The sequence below is a fragment of the Cephus cinctus genome, unplaced genomic scaffold, assembly GCF_000341935.2.
Source record: "Cephus cinctus unplaced genomic scaffold, Ccin1 Ccin1_scaffold0564, whole genome shotgun sequence".
NCBI lineage: Eukaryota > Metazoa > Arthropoda > Insecta > Hymenoptera > Cephidae > Cephus > Cephus cinctus.
The window spans coordinates 325,226-350,462 of record NW_014333216.1 but is presented as its reverse complement, the minus strand read 5'-3'; the positions used below and the strand labels follow the sequence as shown (position 1 = coordinate 350,462).

The window sequence follows — 25,237 nt, the reverse complement described above, 5'->3', positions numbered from 1 at the left end:
TATCGTTGCTCATAAGCAAGAAAAACTTTTTCTTTGAGGATGGGTATTGAAGAAAGTGCGTATAGGATATTTCCTTTACTTGTTCTTTTTTTTTGAAACAGATTTATTTATAAGTCCATTAAACTTTTCTCTAGTAGGAAATCCCTCGCTCAGGATACAATTTCATACTATGTCGATTAAAAAAATATATCGCGATATGAACTAACGAAATGACAAGAAAAAAAGGCATTTCTGTTAGTTTGTGTCGGCTAAAAATAGTATATGTATAATCTAATTGATTTTTCATTAAATTACACATCTTTTCAAATACTTAACTTAAAGCTTTTATAGTACACAGCAATTTTATGGCTCTCGCGGTAATTTAATTAATATTATATTGTTGATTAAGTTTACACCGCTATAATACTCATGCTTCATTGTTAAACAATACGCAGGGATCTAAAATAGAAAACGATATAACAAAACGGTATATAATATTTGATTTTCGACATTAAGAAAGTTCGTATGTTAGGACTAATTTAAGAAGAAGTGGGATTATATGAGTTGATTTCAGGGGAAAAAAATGCAGTACCCTCTAATCCCCATTATCGATCACGTAGTTTCTAATGCGCTAAAAAAATTAATTCGAGGTTATGCCAAACCTGATCTATAAGACAAGAAGTTAAAGGCAATGTATAGACGTTTGTACAATTATCCTCTTCGTCGATAATTATTATTTAGCAATTTGTATAATTATAAATGTTATTCAAACTTATATTTTCCAAGACCTTTGTCGTGCTTCACAACAAAGGTTCGCACGTTTCCACACATTGTGGCACTAGTTTCGGTTACAACTGGAGTGCGATGCCCTTTGGGCCTTTTATAATTCTCGCCGAGAAGACCCCGCAATCCCCACCATGGAATTCCGGACCCTACGAATGAATTCATCATGGAATACTGGACCGAATCGCGTAGGAAGGAATGAGAAAATGCGGATATGGTGATCTTTAGCGGGTGGATGTAATATAAAAAAAAAGTACTAAAAATTGTGGATCTTATGAATTTGATCCTACCCTTACTGTACAAATGTACACCTTATTCACAGAGTTAGTTTACAAGGAAAATGAAATGCTTCTTGCTTAAGCAATTTGCCTAAAAGTTTCTTTTGATTTCCTCTACATGCTCTCCGTAGGGTTCATGCAGAGTGCTGTTATGGCGAATAGAAGGAAAACTATTCCACCGATGATGGTTACTGAAAATAAATTACTTATACCATTAAAATTTTATTTGTTCAATGTGTGGCAAATTTCAGATAACATTTTCTGGGATTTTATTGATTTTTATATTTAAGGATGATTAAACTTGACATAGATATTACCTGTGCGTACTGATATTCTCTGTGCAATCATCCTTCCTCCAAGGACAGCAAGACCTGTACAAAAACTATGTCCAAGGACTCCTCCAAGGATCACGCCATAAACGTCCTGAAATATAGTTCTTACGTCAAACAGGGCGAGACCAGTTTTAAAATAAGGAACGCTTACCTCTCGTGCAGCTAGGATAATCGTGGTCAGCTGCGAGCGATCACCCCATTCGGCAAGGAAGGTCAATGTAAAAGCTTGGAGGAAAATCCTGGAGAGAAGCATAAAGACACTTGCTTTGGGTGATTTGCGAATGATACCAGTTTCTGGATCTTGAACAAGAGTAGTACCAGATTCTTTCTCAAACTGCAAAATAAAAGAATGACTGTTTCAGAACTCATAAAGCCCTTAGGAAAGGAATTCTCTTGAAATTACTTCATCCTCTCTCTTCCTGAGATCCAACTGAACCTCTTCCAATTCCTCTTGAGCCTCTGTTGGGGACATATAATACCCATCACGTAGCATTTTCAATCCAAACAGGGCAAACAGAGCTGTACTTATATAATAAGTATATGCTCTAGGTATGATGGTCGCAGCATAGCCAAAAACCACTGAAAATAATATCACACTGTTTATTACAGAGATCCATTACTATTTGGAATTAAGTTTGCGCACCAGATAGTACAGTCATAAATGCAAGAGCTGCAATTGCCCCAGCAAATACAGTAAGACGAGGGTGTCTCATAGCCATGATGGCAGCAATGAAGAAGGTTTTGTCACCCAGTTCAGAGACAACAATAACTGACAGCGAAGCAATGAAGGCATGAAGAAAACCAAGGCTACCCTGAGGCTGTGCCGAGGTGAGTTCTTGACTTGCCTAAAATTGTAGATATATAAATAAAAATATGAACAATGGGAGTACCCAGTAAAATGCAGTAAAAAAAATATAAACATACCATAGACGTCATTGCAATATGGGGTGGAATTATAGCTTGGGGTATTCTCTCCGCAAAGGAGAGTTTAATTATTGTAATTACCAGGACGCAAAATGCTAATAAATATCGCGAAATCATTCTTTCAATCTTCATACGCAACCTTACTGTTTTCTCATCTAACTAAACGGAACTTAATCGCAAGCAGTAAGTTTGATTGCAAAATTCCTTTCGCTCGATTGAGGTTATATGATTTTCTAGAGATGCCATTAGAGTGCGACACTTTAGTGCTTTTCGCGCGATTCCCAACAATGCTATCCAGATGGCGTCTCCTAATGGAAATTTCAGAAATGCATTATTAGTCGCTAATTTTTGACTCATCGAAAAAAATAAGGATCGTCATAGATAAAATTGTACCGATTGCATTATTACATGTGCAATAAAAAACTTTATATAATTTCTAAATTCATTATAAGATCTGTGTGCGAACACCATTTGGAATTCGCATGAAAAAATAACTCTACACGATATTTAGAAAAGCCATAAAAAAATAACGGTCTTGAGAGCATTAAACGGATCTACAAACCATTGTAGTATTCCCTGATAGGTAACGTAAACGAAACGAAATATTCTTTCACAAAATACGGCAATTTGATTTGTTCACATTTTACATAACATCCAAAAGAATCCGTATCGAAGGAGGTAGCACCGGAGATCCAAGGGTATCAAACTTTAAACCTCACGATGCGTATGGAGCTTATTGCGCAAGGCCAGTTTCTCAGGTTCCAGGACGCATGCACAGTTCATTATCAGGTGTCTCCAGTTTACGTTCCTCGAAAGGATCATTCTGCAAGGTGTAAAGGATGACGTGCGTGTATGTAAGTAGCCTGAATTAATAAAGAGAAGAGAAGAAGGTATAACACAACGGCAAGAGAAGACATATCGAACAGTGTCATAACATAAAAATAAACCAAGATAAATGAATCAATGTAATAAATATGAAAGATGGTAGAGCATCATCAAGTAGTAACTTGTTAGTCCAGAAGAGTATTCAACACTCTGAAATACTATCGAGTACTACTTGACTTTCTGATCAGCTGTTTATAATAGCGGAAGTGTCATCCTTTTTCGATAAGTCTGACGCCCTCCCACCCTTCCAACCTCCTCTCACCCCTTGATCTCTCCTTCTCACTCCAATCCATTTCATCATGTATCCTCACCTTACTTTTACATTCCCTTCTTCGATTGGACACTACAGTATAGAGTCAATTTTATCCTCAATTTTAGTCGCGTCGTGTCCACTGCTACGGTGGAGACAGCATGAACAGTTTTTCATTGAAATCTTTTTTTAAATTACGAGCGAAAACTACTCGTGTTCGCCCCGGACATAGATTCGTTCAATGTTAATTTTGTGTTTACCAGGCTGACTTGCTCTAACATAAATTGGGAAGGGAACGACGTAGCTAGCTGAAAATAGTAACACTCATCTAGATAAGCCAAGCACAATAAACCGTGTAAATTTGATGACCCCAGTTGGAGATTTTTTGTGTTACGGACAGATACGAGTATTTTTTATTTTATAGTTAAGAATTTGAGTATCCCACGAGATAACGTACTGATAGCGGACGCCCTTTTCCTCCCTAATGTACACCAGGCTACGCTTTAAGACCGTTCTACACTGCAAAAAATAATCTCTCCATCGAATTTCATCGTGTATCGTGAGTTCCGTGCCAAATCGCAATTCACAGCAGTTTAATTGGTGATTCTTGTGAGATGAATTTTGTGACTGGTCAAGGGTTTGTTTATGTTTTTATTAATTGTGCATTTTTACAATCATTTTTATAAAAAGGTGTACGGCGCCTTTGAAGTACCGAATGAGATAGTTGTGCATTTTTTTAGTTCATTGGCCAAAGCGCTTTCACCTAAAAATTATTAATAGTGTCGATAATTACTCGTTAATTTATTTTCAAACAATTCAATTGACCGTTAGTGTGACGTTGTCGAATACTGTTCCTGATCAAATGACCCGTATACAGTGTTTAATTACTCTATCAGATATTCAACTGTCGTCTCACTTAACGTTTCTATTTAATTGCACAGTTACACAGCGCAAGTGATTACATTTTAATTGCCACCCTATAATCGTGTAAATGACAAATTAGATAAACCAACCAAAGTTGTGTTTGCGGATTACGTTGACATTACCAAACTCGTATGCATAGTGTTTTGTGGTATTATAAGCTGTAATTAGTTAGTGTTATTCAAAATAATTAATTCCACAGGGCTAGGTAGATACTAGTCAAAAAATATATATATAACAATTTAATTAATTATTAATTAAACAATTCATAAGATATTTGTCAAATCGTTAGATTTCCTATTATATATGTATGATCAAGTCAGTATTGATTTTGATTAATACAGATCATTTAAAGTTTTTATTTATTATATTGAATCTATATGGTCGTATTCAGTCTAATCCGTCAAATCTGTTCTTATAACTGATTGTCACGTGGAACATTTACCACTTCGGTGAATATATGTTTTGCGCGTTTGCGCCCATAAGGGACTATATAAAAGTGAAAGACATTGTTGGACTTCAAATTTATAAAGAAACTTCAAGACGCATCTTTACGATAAATTGTCGCTCTCGTGTTTGCTCGTTATAAAACCCGTAAGGAATCATCGATTCTTACTTTCTTCTATTATTTTCTTCTATTTTCAGTGTCCTTATTCTCACCGATACTCTCCAGATATATCCCTCCTTGTCTTCTCCCACTATTGTTCCGTCTCCCCTCCCTCGCCCGGCGTTCCTCCAATTAATTAAAGTATCGATTCGGTAATTAATGCACCCGCGGGAGACAATAAACTCCGCTTTCTCCCTGCCTTTACTTAATTGATCCGAATATCGAATTTGGAGCTACGAAGCAATTAAACTTTCATTTACACATTTTTTAGGTAAATAACATTGTTAATTAACCATAATATTGTTTTCGTAACAGGTGCACGGGTCGGAGTTGAATCGGAGAATGGCGACAGGACAGATGATAAAATATTGCAAGGATAAAGAAATGAAAGGAAGCAGATACATGAAGAGGGAGAAATTAGCATGATGTTTCAAGACGAAGGTACTGAGTGATTTTAATATTAATTGTGTAAGGGATGAATCCTGTGTCCTTTCAGGTGATACGATTCTGTGGGATATCATAGAGAAGAGGGTGAGGACTGATTCAAAATTTATATTTATATTGACTTTGTTTTTCTTATATTGATTCTTTTTATTTAAAGTTTCGACCTGGCTCCACGCAGACATCTTATTATTGATTAACCCAAGGAACGATCCGCAATAATTGATAGGATTAATTTACTGCAAGCAATTAGACTTCGAATGGCAATGTAATAGAACTTCCGTCTTATGCGCAAATTGGAAAGTGTATTATACCTGGACGATTAGCCACACGCTAACCCTGAATGTCTTATGGCAATGAGAATAGTCTTTCTCCTGGATGGGATCGGTCAGTTGTTGGAATAGCACGGAGACCACCGTTGCTTCTATGAATTTTGACATTGCATTAGACTTGTGCATTTAAACTTTAAGAAGTAGCCATAGATTGATTGACAGTTGGGATGAATATAAATCGGCACAAGTTTTGGATTTTATTGAAACCATTGACTTGGATGAAGTTTTAAATGGTAGTGGCGAGTTTTTGTTAGGGATCATAACAATTAATGATTTCTAGTGATTTATTGTTTTTTCAGATTTGTTTTTAATTATTTTATTGTTGCTTTTTATGTATTTTTGTAAACCGCCATCGCGTAGGACTGTCGGGCAATGAATATCGGACAGCCTGTTTATTTCAGGATATTTTTCTAGTGACTCCTCGGTCCTCCAGTCCGCCATCGTATAAATAGAAGTGCAGAAGCGACTCCAAGATGTGCATTGCTCCATAGCCGATCCCACCTGAATCCTCATTCTCTCGGAATCATTTTTGAATCGGCTTCTGGAAGATCTTCGTCGTCGTCGTCGAATATACGGATCGAAGGAAGAACAACGTAGAGTAGGAATTAATTCGAGGATTATCGTATATCATATCGTGTATAAGTTTGGTGAGTTTTCCTATTCCCTTTAAATATTTTGTCATTTCGATACTAACAATAGACACGGACTTTAGTAGATTTTTGATCATTCTTTTTTTTTTAATTTTCAATTACGCGCTTCAATTGCATCGATTTTAATAATTTTCAGTGTAGTTTGTAAGTTTTTTTAATTTTGTAGACAAAAATCTAATTGTCCTTGAGTTATATAAGAGACTTGTTCAATTCCACCCTCTCCCCAATTTCTTATATTAACGAATATTATTTTCTTTCAAGTGCAGATAAAACCAGAGGACGTAACACGTTTCGTTAATTCGACTGGATCGCGCAGATGATCTAAATCCTTTGAAAAAATATGATATCAAAGTACAATTTCTCGGGAATATTCCACGAAGCTTTTTGCAATGCAGATTAATCTTTCCGACTACGTGGTTGTTTTGCGGAGTCGGTGGATAATTTTGGAAACTGCCCGTGATATTAATTCTTGGTTAGCGTATCATATATTCACAGACGTATCTGAATACGTGACTGAAATTACGATGGAGTCTAATAATATTACGTTTTCTTACCCGTCTATGGTCATCTTATTCTCATTCGAACGGAACGATCCGATTGCTCGAATTTGTCTCTTTTATTCAGAGGTCACTGATCGTATTAGAGAAATGCGAAGAGAATCGAAACAGTCAACCAATTTGTAAAATATTAAATTATATGAATCCCTGTCCGAAGTATCTTTCAAAGTAAAAGAAGTGTCAAGTTCCTTTGTTTCTTTTCAATAGAAACAGCACGCCAGTCGCTACGTATATAAATTGTACATTATTCAGTTAAAAAAAAAAGATCCTGACCTTGAATAGGAAGTGCCATCTTTCCCTTTCTATACGAGTATTCCTCCATTTTTCATTTTGTACGTCGTGCCTTGAGTTTCATGAATTTTCTTCATACACTAACTTTCATCTCAGTAAACCTACAGAGACATTCGAGTCTGATCTATCTGAAGAAAACTTTCATATTTTTTTCATTGATCTCTAATCAAAGACATTCATCTTCAGCAAGCAATCATGTACGGTCTAATACTGGAGAACATGTCGGAGTACATAAGACAAGTTTATGGAGAAGATCGTTGGGAAGAAATAAGAAGACAGGCAGCAGTCGACCAGCCAAGTTTCAGCGTTCACCAAGTATATCCTGAGAACTTGATACCAAGACTTGCCAAGAAAGCAATTCAAGTACGTTATAGAATTGACAGAGATAGTTGTATTTTTTATAACCGGAAATGGATTCTTGGTATCGATGCCCTAGAACTTCCTACTCTGTTCTTGCACTTACAGGTTCTTGGAATAACTGAGAGGGAATTCTTTGATCAGATGGGCGTCCATTTTGTTGGTTTCGTTAGCCAATATGGTTACGATCGGGTACTATCAGTGCTTGGACGACACGTACGTGATTTTCTTAATGGTCTGGATAATCTTCACGAGTACCTCAAGTTCTCTTATCCACGAATGCGGGCGCCATCTTTTATATGTGAACATGAAACACGTCAAGGTCACTTATAATGGATTATAAAATTATAATTATTGTGTGACGTTCATGGTGTTGTTAATTACATTTATTTTTTTAAATCCAGGTCTTACTCTTCACTACAGAAGTAAACGGCGAGGATTTGTTTATTATACTATGGGACAAATTCGCGAAGTTGCCAGACACTTTTATCACAAGGAATTGCAAATTGAACTTGTCAGGGAGGAAGTTCTCTTCGACACTGTACATGTCACCTTTCATTTGACTTTTGACAATCGAGCTTTCACACTAGCCTCACTTGCCATGACAAGAGAAGAGAAGCATTTGCCCATTGGAGCTTCCGTTTTGTTTGAGATTTTTCCATTTTGCATCGTCTTTGGGTATTTATGTTGTTGAGTCATTTATACAATTTTCACTCTTCTGATACACAAGATTTTCACAAATCTTCTTCTTTGTCCAGATCAGATATGATTGTCAGAAGCATTGGAAATTCACTTATGGTAATATTACCAGATTTACTGGGGAAAAAAATTACTCATTGGTTCGATTTGGTCAGACCACTAATAGCTTTTAAGTTTCAAACGGTTGGTATCTGATAGTTATTTCCTCTGTAGAAGTTATAATCAAGTATAACTTTTTAAGTACGTTTCTTATTCGCATTTTTTTTAGATACTGAATAGGACTAACAATATTTTTGAACTGGTCACTGTTGACCCAGTTCTATCTGACTATCCGTCGAACAATAAAAAAATCGATAGTACGGCAAACAATGAAAGAGATCCTCCCGAGGACAAGACACTTAGCTTAAAGGGTATAGAACGATGATTAAATAATACAAAAAAAATAATTGTATGCATCTATAATAACTTATTATTCGCTTTAGGACAAATGATTTATATGGATAACTGGAGAATGATGATGTATCTTGGCACACCAGTAATGCCAGACTTGAATGCTTTGATTGGTACAGGTCTCTACATAAATGATCTGTCAATGCATGACTTTAGTCGGTGAGTGGCCAAAATGATCTATTGAAAGAATACAGTTATATTAATAAAAGAAAACATTCACAGAGATCTCATGTTGGCCGGTACCCAACAATCCGTAGAACTGAAACTAGCTCTGGACCAGGAGCAGTTGAAGAGTAAAAAGCTGGAGGAATCTATGCGAAAGCTGGACGAAGAAATGCAAAGAACAGATGAATTATTATATCAGATGATCCCAAAACAGGTGGCTAATCGATTGCGCGACGGCGGGAATCCAATAGATACTTGCGAAGTAAGATATAAAGAACCCTGCTCTTATTCGTCTAATATCAAAATTCCCTCAATCTAATATTTCTGTAATCGTTCACAAGATGTTTGACAACGTGTCAATACTCTTTTCCGACGTGGTAAGTTTCACTGAAATCTGCAGTCGTATCACGCCTATGGAAGTGGTCTCCATGTTAAATGCAATGTACTCGATATTCGATACACTAACTGAACGCAACCGTGTTTACAAGGTAAATATATTGAACATAGTATATAGAAAACAGTGCTGTTAACAATCATACGTATAATATAGGTATTAAAAGAAAACAATAATCTCAGGTTGAAACCATTGGCGATGCCTATATGGTCGTTTCCGGTGCACCTGTGAAAGAAAATGATCATGCGGACAGAGTGTGCGATATGGCCTTGGACATGGTGGAAGCAATAATGGATTTAAAAGATCCATCAACAGGTATGCCAGGTAGCTCTGAAAATTGCGTCATTACTTTCACTATTCTTCGGGTATCTTCAATGCCTCTCTGTTTCAGGAAACCATCTGCAGATCAGAGTCGGAGTGCACAGTGGCGCCGTGGTGGCAGGAATCGTAGGCTTGAAAATGCCTCGTTATTGCCTCTTCGGGGATTCCGTAAACACAGCTTCCAGAATGGAGGCGACTAGCGAAGCAATGCAAATTCACATATCACAATCGACTAAGGAACTTTTATCTCCGTCTTATAAAGTCACTGAACGTGGTGAGATACAAGTAAAAGGAAAAGGTAGGCAGATTTTTATTGTATCATTTTAGTTATCAGCTTTACTCGTTGGATAGTTGTATATTTTATGAAGAATGTAATTCTTTTGTTTTTACCTTATTCTAGGAACCATGAAGACTTACTGGCTGGAGAAACGTGGTGAAAGATCCCGGATGACCAGAGGAATAAGTATTCACACACCGCCTCAATGGTACAGTCGTGCTAGCGAAAAAAGAATATCTTTAACTAGTGGTGGCGGTTCAATGCCACCAACACCGTGCGAACGAAAGCCACGTCCTGAGTCTCGCCGGGAATCCAGGATGTCTTCCCCGACGCAGTTAGGATCAGGAAGTAACTTGCCGGAGGAGCGAAGAACTTATTCGCCAATCACGTTTCAAGATGTCGCACGACGTTCCGTCGCAAATTCTCCCACGAAGACTGCAAATACTCAAGGTAAATTGATTGAAATTTGAAAAAGCCAATATTACTATATATAAAAAGGGAATATAAATATTGCCTATTATATTGTTCTACCTGTCTTTTCTTTATTTTTACTCTATACAATTTTTCTAGAATTGAGATCGAATTCCGTAGGAGCAGTTTCTGCTCTTGTTCGCAACCCAGCTGATGTCTTCGGATCGTTACTAAGCGACACCGAGGAACATTTTCGATTACACAGAGACAGCAGGTCGGCTAGGCATTCGGTTGGCGTACATCAGAGACCGGAAGTCAAGGTGGAGACTACTACAAGCTCATCCTCAGGGGAAAGTTCGCCCTTGAGTTGTGGGGATTTAGTATCATCCAGGATCACTGGGATAGCAAGTAGTGAATTTTGCGTAGGAGCCGAAGAGACGAGACTCATGGTCCCCAGGGAACCGTGCTGTCCGGGTTTTGCCATTCCTAAAGGGAACAAATCTAAGAATCAGAGCAATGCTTGTAACATCGTTTAGAGATTTTACCAACGACGTGAATATAGATTTTTAAAATTCAATGACCCTATTAATTATTCAAAAAAGATGGTCGCTACTATATTCAAACTCTCCCGAATTGGGTATCTGATATTTTTGAAAGGAGAAGAAAAATGAGAGAATCTCAAAAAAGAAAGAAAAACCTGCATCTTCCACAAATAAACATTTACCTCGCGCGATAATGAACTTGAATAACAAAAAATGGTGATGCGGAGGTGTGTAGTTATTGTTTTTTCTGAAGCAGCTAGTCACACGACTCGAATAAAATACAATTAAAATGATGGGCCAGTGCTAGATCATATAATAGGCAAAAATGTAGTGACTTATGTACTTGGCCTTCATAATCTGATATCAATACTTTTTATTAGAGGAATACACAGCACTCCTGTACTTGGCGTAGTTTTTTACACGTAAGTGTTTTTTGGGGGATTGTTTTTTCTGAAGCAGCTAGTCACACGACTCGAATATCATTTTACAACCTTGTTGGTGTAATTACAGTAATTATTGTAATTAGTATAATTATTAATTTCTTGACTCGGATTGCATAGACATGGGGTGGCTAAAGGTTGTTCGATCGTTTCACCCATTCCCAATAAATGAACTTGACAGAGCATTAAGTAGAAATATTTTTACATATTATAAACAATTTTCAATGCTTTTTACCACGCTAAATCTGAAATAATTTAATGTAATGTAGGTAAATTTAAGGTGATTCGGTCGCAACATTTAAAACATAAGTCAAATAATATAAACCCCTCGATGAGAAAAACCCATAATATGTATTTCAACGAATAACAACCAGCAGACAGTCTATCGTATTCTTCTTTATCATTTGATTAGACGCTCATAATTTCTGTTCACGTAGGTTATGGTTTATATTTAAAAGTAACAAAGCAACATGTGTCTCTTTTGCTCTTGTGAAAATTTCGCGAGTCTTCCTCGCGCAATATGATTTTCTGCCTTTCTCGTTATAATATAATCGACACGTACCGACATTAGAAGTTGGCAAAGTATGGTGTTTAAGTAAATATAATTAAATTATTACTGTAAGCCAAAATCTATAATACATTTGTGGTACTCTGAATAATCCCACTATTCAAACGGTATATTCGTGTATAAAAAATAATCGACCAATTGTCAATTCGTGTTACGTGATAAAACGTTCGATGTTTGACTTATACCTATTTATGTATCAAAAATAAACGAGGAATCAATTTGTCTACAAAGTCTTATACACGTCTCTTTTAATGGAGAATACAATACTATTATTTTTTTAGAAAATAAGAAATTATTTCTTATTAAAATTTGTTTCTTTATCAAATTATATTTCACTTTTGGAATTTACCATTGCTCTACATTGTAATTTCAATATACGGTTTAATAAAATTTCAATGATTCACCATAGGTATAAATTCAGAAATACATCTATCTGGATCTGCACGAAATGCAATACCAAGGACGAAAATGTCCGGTCAGCTTCTTAACGAGGATCAGAGTAGGTTTTACTATAAGGTAAGTCCTGAGACACAATACCTAATTCTCCCATGAAAGGACATTTATCAAGATGAGTGTCCTAGCATTGTTCGAGACGTCGTGAAAATATCGGATAAGAGTAAGAATACAATAATACACGACATAGATACGACATACGAAAATTTATTTATTTAATTTTTTTTTTAAAATCAATCCAAAAATCGTGCAGGACGATTATTCGTTCTAATCATTAAATGGATTTTCCAACAGATTCATCTCGATACGAAGTTGTCAACATTGTCACCTTTTTTCCTTAATCTCGTTTTATGCTCGCAGGAAAATTTGCTTATTTTATTCCTTCCACTTGCTGTTTTAGGATCAGCAGCCAGCAAATAATCGTTAGTCCTGCGGCAGGATACGGTTACGTAGAACGATCCCAGGGAAACCTATTGTTTCGAAAGCAGCAATAATTAGCTTTGGCGAAAGTAACGCACTCACTAATTAATGGATCGTTATCCACCAGGTCGCAAGTTCCAAAGCTTTACGACCAAGTAAGCTCATAAATCGAGTTTATCCAGAATACAACAAAAAAATAAAAAAATCTCACCGTACCCAAAATCGAAGACATTAAAAATTACGTTCAATAAAAAATTCAAAAAAATCGTCCCCACAGAAGCAAATTCGGGTAATTTGAAATAAGAAGTCAAAATCAATAATACAAAATTAAAAAATTATAACTTACAACTCATAATAATTCCTATTATTATTTAACAACACATACATCCCGGAAGTCGTCATTGAGACGTTCGAACGACTTTTGGAAATTATATGTTGTATGGGAATATAAGATACGTTATTCCATCATCCCCAATATTCCTTGGAGGACATCGGGGATGTTATAATACCTCTTAGTAGCATGTAAATAGCAGCAAGGAGTAGAAAACGGTACAAGTTGAACGGGAGCATCGGCAACAGGGAAGGGTAGAGAGAGAGATAGAGAGAGAGAGAGAGAGAGAGAGAGAGAGAGAGAGAGAGAGAGAGAGAGAGAGAGAGAGATAGTCCACGTCAATTCATACTGGCTAAAAATGGAGTATGTAGATTTTCCAATTATTATTATTTGCCAAGAGTCATAAATAATAAACGGAGATTACGTAGGTCGTAGTACGCCGTCCTGCTCGTCCTCGTCCTTCTCGTCTGCTGAGATATAATTGAATCAAAATAATGTAGAGGTATCGTGTTGTACGCCTGGCCTATCATAACTCAGGTGATGCTCTCGGAGCCCATGTTATATCTACACACTCTCTCTCTCTCTTTCTTCCTACGTCTCTCTTCTCTATCTATTCTCCCTCTCTCAGGACTCCCTCTCTATATAAGCCAGGATTTCTTACCAACCACACGGCACTCACTCTCCTTCCGCTCTCTGGTCTGCAGCAAGTGGTACAACTGGAGCCAGGGATCATCCACTGGAAGAGTCAAGACCAGCAGGATCATCAGGAAGCAGAAGTACCAAATATAACCTTCTAGATAGAAGAAGATAATTAAAAAGAGCATCAAAATGGTAAGTTTTTACGATGCGACATAAATTTTTGAAAAATAAAAATTCCGAATTTTCTTTTTTTTTTTCTAAAATATTCATTTTTATCAAAAATCATGCTAACAGACGAAATTAAAATTCTCATACCCGTGCACTCGATTGCAATTTTTTGAATTAATTATCTCATCGAGATACTAAGGGGGGTTTGTGACAAGGGTTAATTATCTGTGGCAGGTGGAAAGTCAAGTTGTTAAGATTAAAAATAATTACGAATTAATTAAAGATAATTGGTATCAAATATATTAGAAAGGGGTAGCCATGATACTATCATCAATGTCTCTCGTTATAATGTAATGTACAAGGAGGATAGGTAGTCATGTAAATTCAGTAAAGCCCGGAAGTTGGGACATCATTATCAGCTACGAGAGAAAAGGTTAATTGCTGTAATGCAATACGCCGACATTAATTTTACTCACTTTCAATATAATACACAGGGAACTTGTTAGTTTCCATAAACCATGCGCGTCGCGACGACCTTTGACCCTGAACTATAATATTGTAGAATAAATTCTATACCTTATACAACATAACACCAGATCATTATACTTAGTACTGTGCAAGATTACTCAGTTCAAGATTAACTAACCGAAATTGGTCTCTGACGTAATAGTCGGATGGAAAGAAAAAATTTTGAAAATTTCTCTTTTATCATTCCAGATTGCAAGGACTCTAATCTACTGCCTGGTTGTATCCTACCAATGCAGCGTGCTCCTTTGCAGCCTCCTACCTAACAAGGACGAAGGACCTATCAACGTCTATTCCGGACACCAAGGATTTGGCTATACCGGAAAACGATCGGCGGAAGTACCTGAAGATCCTGATTCGAAAGAGCGTCGCAGCAACATGGGATCTTCGTTCATTAGATTTGGTCGTAGCGGAGTTCAGGATCTTGAGACAGGATACGCAGGATATTCCGATGATGCCTTCAAGGCTCAACGTGCAGCTCGGGGTCGACCTGAGAACATTATTCGCTTCGGACGTTCAGGATTGAAATCACTGCGTGGCCGTAAGGCCGAAAGAGCTAGGAGAGTCCTTCACGCTGATCTTCAGGATCTCTGTGTCCTTCCGGAGGATGATCTTTACCTCGCAAGAATCGTCAGCCTCTGTGACGCACTTCCCGAAGCTCTCGACGATGCCACCGAGGTCCTTTAACTGCACGAACTTTATACGAAGGATTCTGATCGTATCCTCTGGACAGAGGACTCTTATTTATATATATATATATATATATATATAGAGAGAGAGAGCATTTGAAGTAACCGTCACTGTACATTAAAATATACTCTTCTTTGTTTGATTAATTAAAAACAATGTACAATTTACTACGTAAGTATATAAATAAATTGAAAGAAACCAACTGGCCATTTGTTTTTTATTGATCTACAAATATCCTCATATCGACAATTAATTATGTTGGATACAATTTTGAACATTTTTTTTTCAATTTCATACACGTCAAACGGGTTAATATTGTGACTTTTCTTTTTAACGACACAGCCTCATCGTAGTGAATTATTAATTAGTGTATTATATTTTGAAAATTAATTTTAACGACGGAGAAGTTTTGAAATTATTAGCAGTGGTCAGTAAAGTTTTACATGTCTGGTCTAATACAAAAGTAAAGTACTGGATTCCAGTATAGTCCGTCTTAATCCCACGAGTCTAATACTCTTCTGGAGTCCATTTACGTTAAAGCGTGACAATAGCCAACAGGGCAGAAAGTCGTGTCGTAATAGTGAAAATCCAGAGCCTTCCCACTTATAATACACCCTGTAGCTCTGTGCCTAATCCAACCCTCTAAACCACCCTCGATACTACCACCCCCCTTGGACTTTTGTACGGATTCCTTAAAACCGTGTCGCGACTCTCAGTTCGGATTCTGAAGTCGTACACAACCAGTTTTCATCTTCGTTCTGGCACAAGTGACAGTCTTATCAAATTATTATTTTTTTTTTCAAAATTTTGAATAATTTTGAAAAAAATGTAAAGGGAGCATGGAGGTCACTTATAATTATTTATAATATTGAATAGCGAGTGCACGCATTATCTTATCAATAATTGAATTTAAAAAAAATTTTTTTGATTTATTTCGAATTTGGCGTCGTGGCCAATTTTCAATGGTAGTCCTGGGCTGTGATTATAATCATAATGAATACTTCGGAGTCGCAACAGGATTTATTGAGCAACGAGGCCAGATCGCCGTCGGAGCCGTCGCTTCATCAGCCTCCAGGAGATTATTCTTTGGGTCCAGTGGAGAAGCATTTTTTATTGAGTGCAGAAAGGGGAGATTGCGCAACTGTCAAACGGTAATTGATTTTAGTTATTATTATAGACTGCAAGTCGGTATGACACTGGGATGACTTAATACTAGGTATATATATTATTTAGATTATTAGAGGAGAATAAAGATCATCCGGAGCTCTTGGATATAAATTGCGTAGATCCTTTAAACCGATCTGCTCTGATAGCTGCCATTGAGAACGAGAATATCGAGCTGATAAAACTTCTTCTGGAATTAGGTATCCAAGTGAAGGTAATAATAAGAAATGAATATAGTAATAGGGACAATGATAAAAAAATTAATTATTAATTGCATTATCTTATCTATTATTACTTTTCTTATCAGGATGCTCTACTCCATGCTATCAAGGAAGAATACGTGGAGGCTGTAGAAATTTTGTTAGAGTGGGAGGAAAGGATTCACGTACAGGGACAGCCTTATGTAAGTTTTGAAAAAAGAAAAATTTTTATAGACAATAACTTTTGTATTTTTCAATTAGAGTTGGGAAGCCGTCGATAGATCTTCGTCAAATTTTACACCGGATATCACACCCTTGATACTGGCTGCACACAAAAATAATTATGAAATTTTGAAAATTCTTCTGGATCGCGGAGCAACCTTACCTACCCCTCACGATGCAAGGTTTGATATTTTTTTAAAAAATAAATTGAATTATTTTCTAAATGAATTTTTTTATTCAGATGTGGATGCGACGAGTGCGTCACGTCTAGCGAACAAGATTCTCTTCGGCATTCACAAGCTCGCATTAATGCATATCGAGCATTGACTTCTCCGTCACTGATAGCGCTATCATCCAGGGATCCATTATTAACAGCCTTTGAATTGTCCTGGGAACTTCGAAGACTGAGTAGAATGGAACAAGAATTTCGATTTGAATATAACGTAGGTGAAAGTTAAATAAACAAAATTAATTGAAATATAAAATTGTGGTCACAATTAATTTTCGGACTACAGCGTATAGAAGTCTTATCTTGCTGTGGTTGAATTTTTTAAGAAAAAAATTTTTTTCAGGAAATGCGAGAACAATGTCAAATTTTTGCTACGTCTTTGCTGGACCATGCGAGAACGTCACACGAGTTGGAAGTTATGTTGAATTACAATCCCACGGGAGAGAATTGGGAACCCGGAGAGAGACAAACACTGGATAGACTGAAACTCGCTATTAAGTACAAGCAAAAGCAGGTGATAATTATTAATTAAATAAATTAATTAATTCGATTTATTGAATTCATTTTTGATATTAACAAAAAATTTCAGTTCGTCGCTCATCCAAACGTTCAGCAACTTTTAGCTGCTATCTGGTACGACGGTCTTCCTGGCTTTCGTCGCAAGAGTATGGTTGGACAATTAATTGAAGTTGGAAAACTTGGCGCCATGTTTCCGGTTTACAGTTCTATCTATATGCTCTCGCCAACTTCGAAGATGGGATTATTTATGAAGAAGCCGTTTGTCAAATTTATATGTCACTCGTCGTCCTATGCCTTCTTCTTGAGTGAGTGAACATTTTTATAGGTCATTTTTTTTACAAAAAATTGTTATTCATCGATTACTTGTCACAGTGCTATTGGGAATGGCCAGTCAGAGGATAGAGTATTTGGTAATTGAATTTTTTGGAAATGCTTGGATGCGAGAAATTTTGGCAGGATGGAAGAGACACGAGCGAGGATGTATACCGGGATTCGTTGAATCTGGTGTAATAATTTATGTATTTAGTAAGTATTTTTTAAGAAAAAAATTGTATATATATATTTTTTTCTTAAAATTATTATTAAGTTAATTTCAATATTTTTCTTGCGATCAGGCTTGGTTATTGGCGAAATCAGATCGTTATGGGCTGATGGTTTATTGGAGTATATTTCGGATTTATGGAATATCGTTGATTTTGTTCAAAATACTTTTTACGTCATTTGGATAAGTTTACGGATGACAGCTTGGTTTGTTGTTCAGGTAATTATTATTATTTTTTTTTATTAAAATGCATATATCGATTTTATATTAATTTTAATTAATATTATTAATTTCAGAGGGAATATTGGGGTGGTGAGGATCCTTGGTATCCCAGGGACCAATGGGATGCTTACGATCCTATGTTACTATCTGAAGGAGCATTTGCTGCTGGAATGATTTTTAGGTGAATGAAATTTGAATTTGAATTTAATATAAATATTAATAAATAATTATCTATAAATTCATTTTTCGATGATCCTCAATTTTTAGTTTTCTCAAACTCGTCCATATATTCAGCGTAAATCCACATTTGGGTCCCCTACAAATTTCTTTGGGTCGCATGATAATCGATATCATAAAATTCTTCTTTATCTACACTCTGGTCCTCTTCGCTTTTGGCTGTGGTAATTAAAAAAATTATTTTGAAATGCGTCACTTGAAAATTTACAAAATTATTCTAAATATCAAATTTGATTCTTTCATCAGGTATGAATCAACTCATGTGGTACTATGCTGATCTGGAAAAGATGAAGTGTTATCATTTACCAAGCGGTTTACCAGATTTTGATAATCAAGAAAAGGCCTGTTCGATTTGGAGAAGATTTGCCAAGTATACATCAGACATATGAATATATATATATATATTTTTCAATTACAATTTTCCTTTTCAGTCTCTTCGAAACCTCTCAGTCACTCTTTTGGGCAAGTTTTGGTATGGTGGATCTAATGTCCTTTGACCTGACCGGGATCAAAAGTTTTACAAGATTTTGGGCCTTACTCATGTTCGGTTCTTATTCCGTAATCAATGTGATCGTCCTATTGAATATGTTGATCGCTATGATGTCAAATTCCTACCAGATAATATCGGTGAGTAGAAAAATATTGTTTTTTAATAAAATCTCCCATTGTCAATTGATAAATGCAGAAAGTAAAAAAAAATATTTTCGGCCTTTTTCTATTTCCCATTTTCTGTAGGAACGAGCAGACACCGAATGGAAATTTGCAAGAAGTCATTTATGGATGAGTTACTTCGAAGATGGCGACACTGTCCCACCACCCTTCAATATGATACCAACGGCTAAAAGCTTCAACAAAATCGTGACCTGTGGCAAGGGTGGCCGCCCTACAAGATCGTTGATAGTAAGACTCAAAACAAAAATAATACCCATAGACCCATTAAAGATTCGATATAAAGTCGAAACTATAACTATATAAATTTCTAATCAGAAAAAATCACGAGAAAAGGCTCTAACCAGACATGAATCAGTGATGCGTTTACTCATAAGACGTTACGTCACGGCCGAGCAACGTAAAAGGGATGACTTTGGTATCACGGAGGATGACGTAATGGAGATACGACAAGACATCTCGACATTGAGATACGAGCTGATTGATATTTTGCGACAAAACGGTATGAGAACGCCACAGATTGATAAGCAGGATGCTGCGCGTGAGTGACAATTTTTTTTTTTAATCAGGTAAAAATAAAATTTTGACACTGCGTTAAGAAACGTCCGTTTTTCAGTGTCTGGTAAGAAGGGCCGAGTAATGGAGAGAAGATTGCAGAAGGATTTCCAGATTGGAATTGTCGAAGGGATAGTGAATGCAGTAATCCAGAATGAGAATGAACCTAAAGACGTCTTCAGTCAGATAGCAAGAGCAATCGGTCGTAGAAGCAGTGGACAGAGTAAGAAAAAAGATTGGAACGCCGTGGTAAGGAAGAATACGCTTGCACGAGATCCCATTGGCAGCACGAATGAAGCATTCATAAGGCAATCTAGAAGAAGTCTGCGCAGACATCTTCAGCAGCATCCAAATTCTGATTTGGCGTCATTGGATCCTGATCGCCTTGTTGAATACAATCCAAATTTGTCGGGTGTATCGCCTACGACGCGAATTGCTTATGCCAAGTTCATAATGAGCAGACTGAAGCAGGTGGAGGGAGATGTGGTTGATGGTAAATAATATTAACAGACATAACTTTGCTATTTTGTGGGTTTATTATGATATGATGATTTTTTATTTCTTAGGTAAAGGAGAAGGTACTGAAGGTCCTGCCAAGAGTTCACAGTCCTCGCAGAGATCTAGTATGAAGGTTGTTGTGACTGAGGCACCGCAAAAGCCAGGAACACCTACAGCTTCTGTTCTTAACGAGTCGATTAAGAAGGGTTTATTAAAAACAATGAGTGCTGGTAGTACCAGTTGTGATAAGACTGGTGATAAGACGCCTCCTTTAGATCCGAAATCATCTGAATTTCGTGCGCCCACTCCCATTCCCGAAGATCCTAGAGAGGATGAGGCAGGAAAACCATCACCGGCTGAACCACCTCCTCGTAAATGATTTTTTATTACTTGTAATAGTTTTATCATTTTTTCTTTCTTTTAATTTAGAGCTTTTATAATTGTTTCTGTTCAGGGAAAGATGCGTCGGTAAAACAGATTTCTACGGGTGAACCGTCTAAGAAGGCTGATGAAAATACCGAGGAGGATAAGAAGAAGAAGGAGGAGGAGGAAAACAAGAAGAAGGACGAGGAAGAGAAGAAGAAGAAGGACGAGGTAGAGAAGAAAGAGGAACAAAAGAAAGAAAATCCGCCAGGTGGTGCTGCTGCGCCGGGAAAACCTACGAATGACCAAGAGAATGTTCCAGTGGCGACAACTAAGCTACGCGGCAAGTCAAAAATGACTGGACAAATAATGGGTGGTTGGATATAACGCAAATGAGAGATCAGAAAAATTCGTAAGCAATTTTGGGACTTGTTCGGTGCCAAAAATAAAGCTACCCTGCATGACCTCCGTCCTTATTCAAAATTCCCTAGGCATGTTCACGACCCACATAACCCCTGCCCACACACAGGTCAAAAAGGATTCGCATCCCCATGAGACGAGAGTCGACAAAAACTCCATAAAAACTCCCTTGAGAATTTTAGAATTACGTGTAACACAATTTTATAATTACGATCCACCATCTCGAGAGAATGAAGCATATATCATGTCATTTTTTAACTATTTAATATCCATTTAACAATGACAGATAATATATATAGAGGAAACTTAATATATGCAAATGACATGATATTTTACAAGTTTCTTAACAGATTCCAAATTTTTTCACCAGAAGATAGAAAACTCGAATCGACGAAACTAGGATTCTATCCCCTCTATTATTATACAGCCCAGTATTTCTATTAGGCACAGAAGGGTTGCACTCTCCTTAGACTAGCCACCTTCTCCTCAAGGGCTTATTATCCCTCTATAATTCAGACGCCTTTTAGTGGGAGGCTGGGCAAAATTTGTTGGTCCATAAAAAATAATTTGGACTATATCAACTCAATGAGAAATCTTGATTAAGCGACACAACTGCCGCATAAGATTTTAAAGAATGGCCTGTAATAAAAGATAAAGTCCAGTTTCAAATTAATCCAATACACAATAGGTGCTTTGTTATGGTATTTGTTACAATTATGTTATCGATACCTTCTAGTTTGGACGTTAGCCGTTTCAGCAGTTACTTCATTTCCGTTGACAATCTTTTTCTTTCTGTTGGCTCTTTTGTCCTCCTGTAATTTTTTAATTAGGCATTTATTACACGTTAGTGGTTAATTAAATTTTGAATGTACGAAAATGCGTAGCGAATTGATAAGTGATGTAATATTTCGACAATACTCGCCTCGACCAATTCACCAATTTTATACTGCTTCATGTCATTCTTTGCATCCGACGAGTGTCCAAAATCATCAAATGCAACTGTGCCGTCTTTCCCTGCAAATTCCGTTATCAGTTCCCCACCTCCTGGATGCTAAAATACAATAAATTAGTAAAAACAATATAAACGTTTTTGATTATCAAAGAAAATAATTGCATAGATTTCTCAGTCCGCTGTGGGTTTCCTTTCGATAACGATTGAAGGAATTTATTATCGATATTCTAAAGGAAATTGATCATGGTTATTCTATCAAGTGTGTATAAGAGCACGTTACAAAAAAAAAAGATTCGGAAAGATAAGATTCAGACGGTTCGAATCAAATTTCAATATTTTAAACAGCCCAATTTATCCATATCTACTGATTAGGAATGTAGTCATCATTACAATTGTAGAATATAGTGTAAATTAAATTGAGATTATTCTTAGCATTAATTAGTCACTCTAACACTGATTTACATACAAGGTGAACACAAAATTCTATTTAGATACTTTGATGTATTTGGTGAATACAAAAATTGGTGAAAAACTCCAAACAGACATTATTTTTCCAAATTTTCAATATACCTGCTCCAAGTAATCCGTAAAGTCGTAAACGATATCCCTGATCACACACCAAACTCGGCGATCCTTTTCGCCATCGTGCTTGGCTACTTCTTCCAGAGTGTAAAGTTTCACTTCACTAGATATCATTTTGAGATTTTATATATTTCTGCCTTTGGATTTTCAAATTTTTTTTTTTTAATCAAAATTATTCTCTGCTTCTGATACTTGATAGAAATATCATGTACAAATGTCCCTCTTTTTAAATCTGTCTGCTACTAAGGCCCTTCCCGTGGACCTTGACAATACTTTGTGCGGCGATTTACAAGTTCGTCTGTGGCATTTAAAGTGTCTGGCCAGCAGCGATAACAAACGCAATTTATCAGAATTCCGTACAGTCTCACATTTCCCGTCAAATCACGATTAGGTTGGTTCGATTATTAGGCATGTGTCAAGATAATAAATATTTAAATTTCACGTTTCGCCAGGTAGCTATTTTGATTAATTTTAGCTTTTTTTTTGATTTTCACTAATAAATTTTTTCAATTATCATACAACAACAAAAAATGATTTGCATTTATTACATCGCGATAACGATATTTCATATCTTTCCTCAAAGTGTACTGTATTTCCACAAGAATATTCGTTTTTGATCGGAAACAATCTCAATTAGTCACGTAGTAGATTATAGATTGCTCGAGTCACGTATCGTATTATTGATCATTGATTAGACATGAAAACTTAATTTAATAAGTTATGATTGCATTTCACGAATCATTTTAAAACATTTCGATGCTTTATGGAATTTTTACATACATTCGTTAAAAGATTTCTAAAAATATATACTTATTACCGTTAAATGAATAATTATTATTAATTATCTATCACAGCCGTGAATCGATGATCGAAAGAATTTTCAATTTTCATTTCAAACCTGTGACTATCATTATTAACCCGGCATAACTCTCGCCGGGTGATCCACGTCAGCCCAACTCAATGCTTTTTATAATAAATATAGAATAAAATCGCGCGAGCATTTCCGGTTTAACAATTTTTGTGCATATCAAAAGCAAATTAGCACTGTCTATTAATCCGTCGTAAATACCGTACAAAAATTTAGCACGGAGTGTAACACAGAATTTGGCTATGTCAAAGATAACCTCAATTACGTCCGGTCACAAAAATTTGATCGATTAACGTTATTGCAATTATCGAATCATCTTACTGAACACGTGTTCTTGATTATTTTACAAAGCATACATTTATTTAATGTTATCAAATGTCTGGTATCTCAGCACTAATTACGTGACATCTTGTTTAGGCAGTATGGATATTTGTACACACACTATGTGTTTGTAAATGTCAATATACATTTTTGCACTGATTTACTCCACGTTACATTGATATCATGAAATTTATTCTAATTTTTACGTGTTAATCAATAACACATGTCACTGAAATCATGTCGATATTAATTATCAGAGTACGTTGACACACTGCTTAGAGGGTATTTGTCTCGAGAAATTTTTGTCAAATCGTTCATTGACTTTTTACTAGTAATATTAGGTTCTGTTTGCTGTTGGTTTTTCTATACTGTAAGTACCAATTACTATTGAAATGTTGCAGGCAGATACGTGATGAATATGAATATTATTCAAAGATTTGTCACTGTGAAAGAATGTGTACTACTTACTTAACAACTATTTGATAATCCGTTTGAAATTTGGAAATTATGGGAAAGATATGTTGATGTAACAGCTCCGCGAAGAAGTAGGTAACACTTGGACAATAATGTAGTTCCGTAGATATGCATCGTAACTATTTTGAAATTATGTCATGAGACTCGGGATTAAAACCCTCACTGCAGCGAACAAAGGATAACAGAAATTCTTTCGTTTCCTCATGGCTTTACGCTCAAGTGAAAACACGTGCCAGTAACTAAGCCGATCGAATCAGATAAAGGAATTCTCAAGTCAGGGACGCAAATCCGCGAGACTGGTCATATAAATAGGACTATATGGACCTACAGAGTTTAAACACTGAATCCGAATATTGTCAGGCGAAATTCATCAGAGTACTCACTCCTTCTTTCCTTTCCTTATGGCTGACTCCTCCAAGAGTACTTACTCAGGGATATCGGAAGTTAATCCTGACCATCGATGTATAGTATTGACTACGCACAGACGTAGGAAAAAGGGTAGACTGAAAGAAAAAAATAGCGACCGGTGGAGGCCAAGCTCTGTCAATTTCTAATCAGCAACCGTAGTCAAAAGTATAGAGAACGTAACCAACAGAAGCATTATAAAAGGAGAACGATTGGCCGTCACCTCATTTCCTCTTGGTTTATTTGAGCGGACGCTTTTTCAAAGGATCTAAGGAAGGTACGCGCAGTCCATGTCGATGATTATGACTAAGGATGCACATGTCTTTGAAGTATAAAACGGAAACGGCTGTCCATCGTGATCGCGATTCCATACTATCTTTCAATATATCGAAAAGTTTCACAGATCGCCCAAGAGATAGCGCTACGTGTACATTCCTTTTTTACAACTCAGTCGGTAAATTCCTGTTATCCACGAAGAATAGTTTCAACGGTCAAAACACATTTATCATACTTCCCTGGCAAGTAGTTTGAGATAATTTCTAAAAGATGGCACTACAATGACTCCTCTATTCGATTTTACAAATTTTACGATACCGTCATTATGCTGTGAGAATCCCGCAATATTATTCAATGAAAATGCGAAATCTAATGAAACACAATATCAAGCTTACATTTCTGCAAATAGCACTGCAAGTCATATACATATATATATATAT

General features: G+C 36.4%; 5 protein-coding genes across 15 annotated transcripts; 3 read left to right on the top strand and 2 right to left on the bottom strand.

Annotated features, from left to right (window-relative positions):
• Positions 1-69: 69 nt before the first annotated feature.
• On the bottom strand, positions 70-2,986 carry LOC107268552 (transmembrane protein 165). The gene is made up of 7 exons (XM_015741449.2): positions 2,859-2,986; positions 2,297-2,604; positions 2,016-2,217; positions 1,776-1,951; positions 1,524-1,706; positions 1,358-1,463; positions 70-1,231 (listed from the first exon to the last, which is right to left on the bottom strand). The coding sequence occupies exons 2-7, from the start codon at positions 2,426-2,428 to the stop codon at positions 1,155-1,157; spliced, it is 876 nt and encodes a 291-aa protein (XP_015596935.1). The 5' UTR covers positions 2,429-2,604; positions 2,859-2,986; the 3' UTR covers positions 70-1,154.
• LOC107268550 (soluble guanylate cyclase 88E) lies at positions 2,972-11,146 on the top strand. Of its 11 annotated transcripts, none has more exons than XM_025085852.1 (17): positions 2,972-3,150; positions 5,275-5,400; positions 5,456-5,490; positions 5,561-5,668; positions 6,147-6,379; positions 7,417-7,593; positions 7,696-7,909; positions 7,992-8,265; positions 8,346-8,469; positions 8,555-8,696; positions 8,769-8,895; positions 8,959-9,163; positions 9,243-9,389; positions 9,478-9,619; positions 9,687-9,914; positions 10,017-10,343; positions 10,464-11,146. In XM_025085852.1, exons 6-17 carry the CDS (start codon positions 7,426-7,428, stop codon positions 10,838-10,840), a joined length of 2,475 nt encoding a protein of 824 aa, XP_024941620.1. In that variant the 5' UTR covers positions 2,972-3,150; positions 5,275-5,400; positions 5,456-5,490; positions 5,561-5,668; positions 6,147-6,379; positions 7,417-7,425; the 3' UTR covers positions 10,841-11,146. The 11 variants fall into 11 exon arrangements, with proteins under 11 accessions (XP_024941620.1, XP_024941616.1, XP_024941619.1 ...); XM_025085848.1 differs by having other exon boundaries at positions 5,561-5,787; XM_025085853.1 differs by lacking the exon at positions 2,972-3,150 and adding an exon at positions 4,629-4,946 and having other exon boundaries at positions 5,561-5,787.
• Positions 11,147-13,730: 2,584 nt separating this feature from the next.
• On the top strand, positions 13,731-15,198 carry LOC107268429 (FMRFamide-related peptides). Its single transcript, XM_015741189.2, has 2 exons — positions 13,731-13,889; positions 14,583-15,198. The coding sequence occupies exons 1-2, from the start codon at positions 13,887-13,889 to the stop codon at positions 15,075-15,077; spliced, it is 498 nt and encodes a 165-aa protein (XP_015596675.1). The 5' UTR covers positions 13,731-13,886; the 3' UTR covers positions 15,078-15,198.
• An 875-nt stretch (positions 15,199-16,073) lies between these two features.
• Positions 16,074-20,962, top strand: LOC107268588 (transient receptor potential protein). Its single transcript, XM_015741511.2, has 18 exons — positions 16,074-16,231; positions 16,314-16,458; positions 16,552-16,647; positions 16,706-16,848; positions 16,908-17,109; positions 17,239-17,409; positions 17,485-17,719; positions 17,787-17,939; positions 18,029-18,174; positions 18,252-18,358; positions 18,445-18,578; positions 18,661-18,784; positions 18,846-19,041; positions 19,150-19,314; positions 19,402-19,624; positions 19,700-20,131; positions 20,205-20,507; positions 20,591-20,962. Exons 1-18 carry the CDS (start codon positions 16,074-16,076, stop codon positions 20,884-20,886), a joined length of 3,429 nt encoding a protein of 1,142 aa, XP_015596997.1. The 3' UTR covers positions 20,887-20,962.
• A 204-nt stretch (positions 20,963-21,166) lies between these two features.
• On the bottom strand, positions 21,167-22,884 carry LOC107268589 (cytochrome b5-like). The gene is made up of 4 exons (XM_015741512.2): positions 22,442-22,884; positions 21,842-21,970; positions 21,649-21,731; positions 21,167-21,558 (listed from the first exon to the last, which is right to left on the bottom strand). Exons 1-4 carry the CDS (start codon positions 22,565-22,567, stop codon positions 21,519-21,521), a joined length of 378 nt encoding a protein of 125 aa, XP_015596998.1. The 5' UTR covers positions 22,568-22,884; the 3' UTR covers positions 21,167-21,518.
• Between the last annotated feature and the right edge of the window lie 2,353 nt (positions 22,885-25,237).

What these genes read in the sequence shown, in the direction of transcription:
- LOC107268552 (XM_015741449.2), bottom strand. Translation starts at nt 2,428, where the DNA reads ATGAAGATTGAAAGAATGATTTCGCGATATTTATTAGCATTTTGCGTC. An exon ending in TCAGGAAGAGAGAGGATGAA is followed by an intron (nt 1,707 to 1,775) that starts GTAATTTCAAGA and finishes TTTATTTTGCAG; the next exon opens with TTTGAGAAAGAATCTGGTAC. An exon ending in GAGAATATCAGTACGCACAG is followed by an intron (nt 1,232 to 1,357) that starts GTAATATCTATG and finishes ATTTATTTTCAG; the next exon opens with TAACCATCATCGGTGGAATA.
- LOC107268550 (XM_015741445.2), top strand. Translation starts at nt 7,426, where the DNA reads ATGTACGGTCTAATACTGGAGAACATGTCGGAGTACATAAGACAAGTT. An exon ending in TAGCTTTTAAGTTTCAAACG is followed by an intron (nt 8,470 to 8,554) that starts GTTGGTATCTGA and finishes CATTTTTTTTAG; the next exon opens with ATACTGAATAGGACTAACAA. An exon ending in ATCCAATAGATACTTGCGAA is followed by an intron (nt 9,164 to 9,242) that starts GTAAGATATAAA and finishes ATCGTTCACAAG; the next exon opens with ATGTTTGACAACGTGTCAAT.
- LOC107268588 (XM_015741511.2), top strand. Translation starts at nt 16,074, where the DNA reads ATGAATACTTCGGAGTCGCAACAGGATTTATTGAGCAACGAGGCCAGA. An exon ending in GATTGCGCAACTGTCAAACG is followed by an intron (nt 16,232 to 16,313) that starts GTAATTGATTTT and finishes TATATTATTTAG; the next exon opens with ATTATTAGAGGAGAATAAAG. An exon ending in GTCCTATGCCTTCTTCTTGA is followed by an intron (nt 17,720 to 17,786) that starts GTGAGTGAACAT and finishes TACTTGTCACAG; the next exon opens with TGCTATTGGGAATGGCCAGT.
- LOC107268589 (XM_015741512.2), bottom strand. Translation starts at nt 22,567, where the DNA reads ATGATATCTAGTGAAGTGAAACTTTACACTCTGGAAGAAGTAGCCAAG. An exon ending in AAATTGGTGAATTGGTCGAG is followed by an intron (nt 21,732 to 21,841) that starts GCGAGTATTGTC and finishes AAAAAATTACAG; the next exon opens with GAGGACAAAAGAGCCAACAG. An exon ending in GCTAACGTCCAAACTAGAAG is followed by an intron (nt 21,559 to 21,648) that starts GTATCGATAACA and finishes CTTTTATTACAG; the next exon opens with GCCATTCTTTAAAATCTTAT.